Source organism: Primulina tabacum, chromosome 6 (assembly GCF_025594145.1).
Source record: "Primulina tabacum isolate GXHZ01 chromosome 6, ASM2559414v2, whole genome shotgun sequence".
NCBI classification, from domain to species: domain Eukaryota; kingdom Viridiplantae; phylum Streptophyta; class Magnoliopsida; order Lamiales; family Gesneriaceae; genus Primulina; species Primulina tabacum.
Window position 1 is genome coordinate 32,308,319 of NC_134555.1, and position 8,856 is coordinate 32,317,174.

General features: G+C 49.5%; 1 protein-coding gene across 1 annotated transcript; it reads left to right on the forward strand.

Annotated features, from left to right (window-relative positions):
• The first annotated feature begins 1,020 nt into the window (after nt 1–1,020).
• On the forward strand, nt 1,021–2,897 carry LOC142550169 (uncharacterized). Its single transcript, XM_075659407.1, has 2 exons — nt 1,021–2,292; nt 2,379–2,897. Exons 1-2 carry the CDS (start codon nt 1,804–1,806, stop codon nt 2,895–2,897), a joined length of 1,008 nt encoding a protein of 335 aa, XP_075515522.1. The 5' UTR covers nt 1,021–1,803.
• The last annotated feature ends 5,959 nt before the right edge of the window (nt 2,898–8,856 follow it).

Genomic DNA, 8,856 nt, shown 5'->3' on the forward strand with positions numbered 1-8,856 from the left:
GCCCTCTCCCCTACACGCTCCACGCTCGCCGCTCGCCCCTGCCAGCTCCAAGCTCGCCCTAGCCCGAGCATCCAGCTCGCCCTCGCCCGAACGCATAGGTGCACACTCGCCCACATCGTAAGCTCGCCGCCGAGACGCTCGCCCAGGGCGCACACTCGCTCGCCGAGCCGCTCGCCTCTGCGCGCATACTCGCCCAGCAACACGCTCGCCCGGTGCGCCCCTCGCCCCGCATGAGTGCACGCTCGCCCAGCGCGCACACTCGCCCACCGAGCCGCTCGCCCCCGCACGCATACTCGTCCAGCAGCACGCTCGACCGGTGCGCTCCCCGCCCCGCACGAGTGCACGCTCGCCCCTCGCCGCTGCCTCGCCCCATCCGAGCTCACCACCCCGCCAGGTGCTCGCCCGGCATCTGCTCGCTCCTGTCACGCTCGCCCGAGCGCCTCGCCCCTTCCGCGCACATACCCTGCCACGAGCTCGTCCAGCCGCACGCTCGCCCCTGCCACGAGCTCGTCCTGCCGTGCCACACTCGCCCCTGTCACGAGCTCGCCCGGCCGCACGCTCGCCCCTGCCACGAGCTCGCCAAACCACACGCTCGCCCCGCCGTGCCACGCTCGCCCCTGCCACGAGCTCAACACTTGTTCATTCTTGCGGTCCTATCTTTCGAGTATTTTTCCGAGCCTTACCCGGGTCAGTTCTCTCCTTTACCTGTTTGATTATCCTTAATACTCATGTCTTCTTCCGATTCCGAGTTTAGTTACTCGAGTTGCTCTGAGAGATCTAGCGGGTCTAACGAGTCTAGCTAGTCTAGCGAGTCTAGCCAGAGTAGGACTTTCCTAGCCGATCCTGATTTTACCATTGATCCTCCTGAGGAGGAAGTCACCACTCATAGTCGTCCGGGTGAGGAAGTTCGTCACGTGATCCAACAAATGAATATATCTGAAGCAGATAACCTATGGTACGGTCACTTGTCATCCCACATCCCTCCTGGGAGCGAGTCACAACTTAGGACTCTGTGGCACATTCCTTCCTCTCACCAGATCATCATTCCTGGCCCAAAGGACTGGCCCTATTTAGCCCCTAAAGGCTACTATACCTTCTTTCAGCATCATTTTGATGCTGGTCTCCGTTTCCCTTTGTGCGATTTCTTTCAAGAATTAAGCAAGTACTACCAGGTGCATTTAGGTTTACTCACGCCCAATGCTTTCCGTTTAATAAGTTGTTTCGCTGTGTTACTCAGGGCCTTAGACCTCCCTTTAAATTGCACCACCTTTTCCTACTTCTTAGTTTTGTCCAGGTCAAAAGATGGACCTTTCTATGTAACCTCCCGGTCTAGCCACAAACTGTTCGATGGGGCCCCCAGTCATGTGAAGGACTGGAAAAAATACTTCTTCTTTGTACAGCCACCCAAAGAATTGACTTGCTTTACCGACTGGTACCCTGTCCTCACTAAACCCAAACTTTCCAAGAGTTATAAGAAAGATGAGGAGTACCTGCAGATAATGAGTGTACTAGGAGATCGATGCTTTAACATTCCCAAACTTCTATCTGAGGATCTCCTATGTCATGCCGGGTTAAGTCCCGCTAAAATTAAGCTGAAGGAGAATGCTGGTAGATATTCTCATCTTTCCATACTTCTTGTTTTTCTTTTGTTTATTATGTTACTTGATAACATTCTTATTTGGTTCCTTGTCTCTGCTTGCAGGTACTAGAGTCATGAATGCCCTATTTCTCCTTGAACTTTCCAAGACGAAGGCCGGGGGTTCCTAATCAGCACCCCAGAAGTCCGTTACCCCGGCAGTCACGATGGGCCCAAAGGGAGATTGTTCTGCTGCTGAGAAAAAAAAAACAGGTTCATGTTCTACTACCGCGAAGAAGCCTGCTAGCTCCCCTAGCTCCCCTACTGCTGCGAAGAAGAAGAAGGCAGGCTCCTCCTCCTTCGCCTCAAAGCGAGCCTCCTCGCCACCTCCTCGCGCCAAGTCCCCTCCTCCGTCCGGTAAGCAAAAGGCATCCACTGATCTTAGCCCGTCAGCCCCTCAGCATGGCAAGCGCAAGATTTCTGAGATTTCTGACGTATCGGTCTCTTCTCCAGAGGGGTCCAAGCCCGATGAGGGGCCTCCCCTTGAATCGGCGATGCATCCTCTATACACTTCGGATTCGGCCATCGTGGGGCGGGGTCCTACTCATCTGGCTCAGAAGATAATGTATCAGCTTCCTTCCAACGCCGATGCAGCGTTCATGAGTTCACTGGGGTGGTCAGACCTCCTCCGCCGGACATGCAACAGTGTCACCGAGGTATACTTCTCCTTATAACCTTTAGATTGATGTTTAATATACATTTGATCTTCTTGTCGTCTTTTCACCCTTGTCTACTTATGCAGGGCATGATGTACGTCGGGGAGTTGGCTGAGCGCGCTCACGTCGCTCGATCCGACTCTTGTCAAGAATTACGCGAGGGTCAGGCTCTCCGCGAACAGCTCCAGGCTACTATTGATGAGATGAAAGTGTCGCATGCTGAGGAGCTTTCGGAGTCCCAAGCTCAATTGTCGAAGTCCCAGATCCAGTGCGGCGAGCTCTCAAAACAGAAGCAGAAGTCTCAGCGGCTGATAGAGGATCAAGCTAAAGAGATCCAGAAGCTGAAGAAAGAATTAAAGAATTCACAGGCTGAGCGTAAAGACGACAAGGCACGACATGTTGCAGAAGCCTCCTCCTTCAAAGAGGAATTTCTCAAATCCGAAGAATTTGTCGAGATCTGTGGCCCGAAAGCTTTTCACTACCTGAGGGTGGGTTTCGAGGGTGCAGTCGGCCTCTTCAAGGCTCAGGGCTATCCTCCGCCAGGCGCCCCTACTGACTTCATGGACCTTGAGGGCTTCATATCGTGTCTCCCCCCTGATTCTTAGATTGAGCTCCTTTATTTATGTTATTTTCTGCATTGCTTTACTTTCCATAGGATTATGCGACTTTTGCACTATTTACATTTGGTTATTTCCTCTTGCGCACTTTTGACATGTACGAACTCATTTTATTTATGCAACCTTGAGTATTTTGCATTTGAATTTACTGTTTCTCACGAGTTTGTCTCTGATATTATTAACCTGCTAGGGCAAATAAAATCATCACCCTCTAACTCTTCTGCTAGGTGATACCTTGGAAGGAAAATAGAAATTCACCACCTCCTCCCTCTAACTCCTCTGCTAGGTGATACCTTAGCAGGAAAATAGAAATTCACCACCTCCCCCCTCTAACTCCTCTGCTAGGTGACACCTTAGCAGGAAAATCAACATCATCACCCTCTAACTCCTCTGCTAGGCCATACCTTAGCAGGAAAATAGAAATTCACCACCTCCCCCCTCTAACTTCTCTGCTAGGTGACACCTTAGCAGGAAAATCAGCATCATCACCCTCTAACTCCTCTGCTAGGCCATACCTTAGCAGGAAAATATAAATTCACCACCTCCCCCATCTAACTCCTCTGCTAGGTGATACCTTAGCAGGAAAATAGAAATTCACCAACTCCCTCCTCTAACTCCTCTGCTAGGTGACACCTTAGTAGGAAAATCAACATCATCACCCTTTAACTCATTTGCTAGGCCATACCTTAGCAGGAAAATAAAAATCAACCCCTCCACCCTCTGCTCCTCTACTAGGCGATGCCTTAGTAGGAAAATAAAATTTTCTCCGGCCCTCTGCTCCTCTACTAGGCGATGCCTTAGTAGGAAAATAAAATTTTCCCCTGCCCTCTGCTCCTCTACTAGGCGATGCCTTAGTAGGAAAATAAAAATCTTCTCCGGCCCTTTGTTCCTCTACTAGGCGATGCCTTAGTAGGAAAATAAAAATCAATACCATCACCCTCTAACTCCTCTGCTAGGTCATACCTTAGCAGGAAAATAGAAATTCACCACCTCCTCCCTCTAACTCCTCTGCTAGGTGACACCTTAGCAGGAAAATCAGCATCATCACCCTCTAACTCCTCTGCTAGGCCATACCTTGGCAGGAAAATAAAAATCAACCCCCTCCACCCTCTGCTCCTCTACTAGGTGATGCCTTAGTGGGAAAATAAAAATCTTCTCCGACCATCTGCTCCTCTACTAGGCGATGCCTTAGTAGGAAAATAAAATTTTCCCCTGCCCTCTGCTCCTCTACTAGGCGATGCCTTAGTAGGAAAATAAAAATCAACACCATCATAATATAACAACATTCATAAATTCGAAAGAAGAACTTGATTTTATTGAATTCCAATGGATTACATAAGAAAGTTCAGAAAGTAAAATACATCGACGACAGAATCAAGAATAATACTTCCTAAGGTGATAAGCATTCCAAGGCCTCTTCAAAGCTTTGCCTTGCGCATTCTCTAAGTAATAGGCTCCAAAGCTCAGCCTCTCGATCACTTTGAAGGGACTCTCCCACTTTGGGTCCAGGTTTTTTCTTTGCTCTTCTTGCACCTTCCTCAGAACCAAGTCACCCACCTGAAAGTTCCTCTGCACGACTCTTCGATTATAAGACTGTGCAATGCGGTTCTTATAAGCTTCCAATTGAATGCTGGCAGCCTCCCTCTTTCCTTCCAAAAGATCAAGGTCAGTAGCGCGTCTCGCACCATTGTCCTCGTCATAAAACATCACCCTTGCCGATTCCAACCCGATCTCAGCCGGGAGCACTGCTTCATTACCATAGACCAAACTGAAAGGAGTTTCTTTGGTTCCCTCTCTCGGAGTGGTTCGGTATGCCCATAAGACACTTGGTAGCTCATCCACCCAATTGCCTTTGGCTTTGCCCAGTCGAACTTTCAGACCCTGTACCAGCGTCCGATTAGTCACCTCCGCCTGGCCATTACTCTGCGGGTAAGCTACAGAGGTAAAGAATTGTTGGATCTTCATCTCTTTACACCAAGCTTTGATTTTGGCCCCTTGGAACTGTCTCCCATTATCGGATATCAGCCTCCTAGGTACCCCGTACCTGCATACTATACTCTTCCACAAGAATTTCAGGACGTCGTTCTCAGTGATTCTGGCCAAAGGCTCTGCTTCCACCCACTTTGAAAAATAATCAACTGCTACCAGTAGGAATTTCTTTTGAGCTGGAGCTATAAGAAACGGTCCCACAATATCCATTCCCCACTGGTCAAAAGAACATGCGGCCGTGACAGCTTTTATCATCGCGGCCGGCCGATGATTCAAACGCGCATGACGTTGACAACTATCACTAGACAACACTAACTCTTGAGCATCATGCAGCACTGAGGGCCAAGAATAACCGGCGAGCAGCACCTTCCTCGCCAATGCATATGCCCCCAAGTGATTTCCACAACATCCCTCATGAACTTCTCGGAGCACATAATCAGCCTCTTGGTAACTCAAACACCGAAGAAGCGGCTCTGCAAAAGATGTTCTAAACAACACTTCCCCAATCATTACATAACGTGAGCATTTCATTTTCAACTTACGAGCTTCGCGAGGGTTATCAGGAAGCTTTCCCTCTTTCAAATAATCGGTTATAGTGGTTCTCCAATCTCCTTCTTCTTGCTCAACTACAGGCGAGCTCATGTGAGGTGTGAATTCGACCTGAAAGACCACATCTCTAGTCTTCCAACTCCCCATTGTCCCAGCCATTTTGGCTAGAGTGTCTGCCTTCTCATTTTCTTTCCTGGGAATATGTTCAAATGTAATCTCCGTGAATTTCTCTCTGACTCTGTCTACTTCTTGAGCATATTCAATAAGTTTCTCATCTTTCACATCATACATTCCCTTCATCTGCTGCGCTACCAACTGTGAGTCAGAAAAAACAAGTACCCGGGTAGCTCCCACGTTTCTGGCTGCTCGCAGTCCTGCCAACACAGCCTCATATTCTGCTTCATTGTTAGATGCTCGAAAATCCAATCTAAATGCCAACTTCACCTCCTCCCCAGCCGGCGAAATCAATACTACCCCCACCCCACTTCCATCCTTAGAAGATGAACCATCAACATATACTTTCCAAGGATCTTCATTTTCAAGATGCACGGTCTCAGCCAGAAAATCGGCTAAGGCTTGTGCTTTAATAGATGTTCTCGACTCATACTAGATGTCATACTCCCCTAGCTCGGTAGTCCACTTGATCAAACGGCCAGACATATCTGAATGAGTTAGGATTCTGCCCAATGGACTGTTGGTGAGCACCACAATCGGATGAGATAGGAAGTAGGGCCTCAAGCGTCTTGATGTCATCACCAGAGCCAAAGCCAATTTTTCCAACCCGGAATATCGGATCTCTGCCCCTTTGAGTGCGTGCGAAACATAGTACACCGGCTGTTGAACTAATCCATCTAGCTTGACAAGGACCGAACTCACGGCCCCTTCAGTGGCAGATAAATATACCCACAAAGGCTCACCCATTGCCGGTTTGACCAGGACAGGAAGCTCGGCAAGGTACTCCTTCAATTCTGCGAAAGCCTTTTCGCAATCCAGACACCACTCAAATTTTTTCGCCTTTCATAAGGTCCGGAAGAAGGGTAAGCTCCTGTGGGCGGACCTCGAGATAAAACGTGCCAGCGCGACAATCCTCCCTGTTAACTGCTGAACATCTTTGGGCCCCTGGGGAGAGACCATATCTCGGATAGCTTGAACTTTCTCAGGGTTAGCCTCAATCCCCCTCTCTGTTACCATATAACCCAGAAACTTCTCACTCCTCACCCCGAATATACACTTTTGAGGATTCAACTTCAGACAGTAGGATCTGAGGGTAGCAAAGGTTTCCAACAAATCCGGTATGAGCTGGGCTGAATCCTTAGACTTCACCATGATGTCATCCACATACACCTCGACATTCCTCCCCACCTGTTTAGAAAAGACTTTATCCATCAATCGCTGATACGTGGCTCCGGCGTTTTTGAGTCCGAAGGGCATGACCACGTAACAGAAAGTTCCTTCAGAGGTGATGAAACTCACTTTATCTTTGTCCTCCACAGCCAAGGGGATTTGATGGTACCCCTGATAAGCGTCCAGCATGCACAAATATTGGTGTCCGGCCGTGGAGTCCACCAACTGATCTATCCGAGGCAGAGGATAACAATCTTTAGGACATGCCTTGTTGAGATCTCTGAAGTCCACACACATCCTCCATTTCCCCGAACTCTTCGGAACAAGAACGACGTTCGAGAGCCAAGTAGGAAACTGTACCTCCCGAATGTGCCCAGCACTGAGCAACTCTCCCACCTCCTTCTTTATAACCATATCTTTCTCGGGCCCGAAGTGTCTTTTCTTCTGCTTCACGGGACGAGAATTTGGTAAGATGTTTAATCGGTGTTCTGCTACATCTGGACTCGTCCCTGTGAGCTCTTGGGCTGACCAAGCGAACCCGCTGAGATTAGCCTGTAAACAAGTAATGAGTTTTTCCCTGACCTCTGGGTCCAGATCAGAAGCTATTCTGAGCATTTTCTTATCGGACCCCAATGTCACGATCTCCGGTTTTTCATCCAATACCTCCTGAACCTCTCTCCTTACCATGGGAAACCCGCTTCGCCCTCTTCTAATCATATTGACCTCCACACGCGCCCTCTTCCCCTCTCCTTTCAATATTCCTTCATAACATCGTCGCGCAACTTTCTGGTCTCCACACAAGACTCCAACCTGCTTCCCCACAGGAAACTTCAACTTCTGATGATAGGTGGACGCTACAGCTCTGAAATCCTTTAGGGCTGGTCACCCCAGAATTCCATTGTAAGCGGATGGGGTGTCCACCACAGTAAAGTTTGTCATCTTTGTTACCCGTCGAGGCTCATGTCCCAATGATAGAGAAAGGACAATCTGACTAAGCGGAGGGATGGCATGTCCTGCGAATCCATACAGAGGAGTGGAGATTGGCTCAAACTCAAATCCTTCCACCTTCATCTGATCCAAAGTGCTCTTGAACAGGATATTAACAGAGCTCCCATTATCAATAAAGATTCGTGCCACATCGTAATTGGCAACGGTGGCCGTCACCACCAAGGCATCGTTATGAGGAGCCACAATGCCTCGGAGGTCATCTGGTCCAAAACTGATGATAGGATCCTGGGGTAAGCTTGCACTCCTGGATATTTCAAAATTCTCCAACCTCCTCCCATGCGCCTTCCGCGCCCGCCCGGAATCCCCATCAATAGCACCCCCCGAGATCATATGAATCATTCTCCTCGTCGGGTGGTTATCTTCATTCGCTCCTCTCCTGGGTTCCACGGGCTCCCGAGGGGCATCCTAACCTCGACCTTCTCTCCTTGGCTCCTCGATCCTTTGATTTATCCACGGAGGGCCTCGACCCCGCCTAGAGGATGGGCGAGATCTCAGTTCAATCCCGGACGAGGACCCTTCTTGTCTACCCATCGACGGAGGCCGAGCATTGCTTTCAACCCTCTGTGACTTCTCCCCCCTCTCCCCTGACTCCCTCACCTCCATCACCTTATCCCGACTCCTATTCAGAGGAACATGTGATGAGAATTATCCTCTACTTTTAGTTCTGTCCTCCTCTCTCTCCCCCGCACCCCTCTTCCTTCCCCCTCTCTCTGCTCCCTCCGCTCTACTTGCTCCCGGCCGATTCTCCATCCTTCTGTACCGTTGGGCATCTTCCAAGTTTACATATTTCTCAGCTCGAGCCAACAGATCATCATAGCTCGACGGAGGCTTTTTGACCAGCTACTTGAAAAACTCCCCTCCCCTCAGTCCTTGTGTAAAGGCACTTATCATGATGTCGGGGGTAGCCGCCGGTATCTCCAGCGCTGCACTGTTGAAGCGCTGGACAAATTCTCGCAAAGTTTCAGCCTCCTGCTGCTTCATCACAAACAGGCTCAGATAATTTTTCTGGTGCCTCTTGCTGCTGGCAAATCGGCGCAAGAAAGCTGTAGCAAAATCC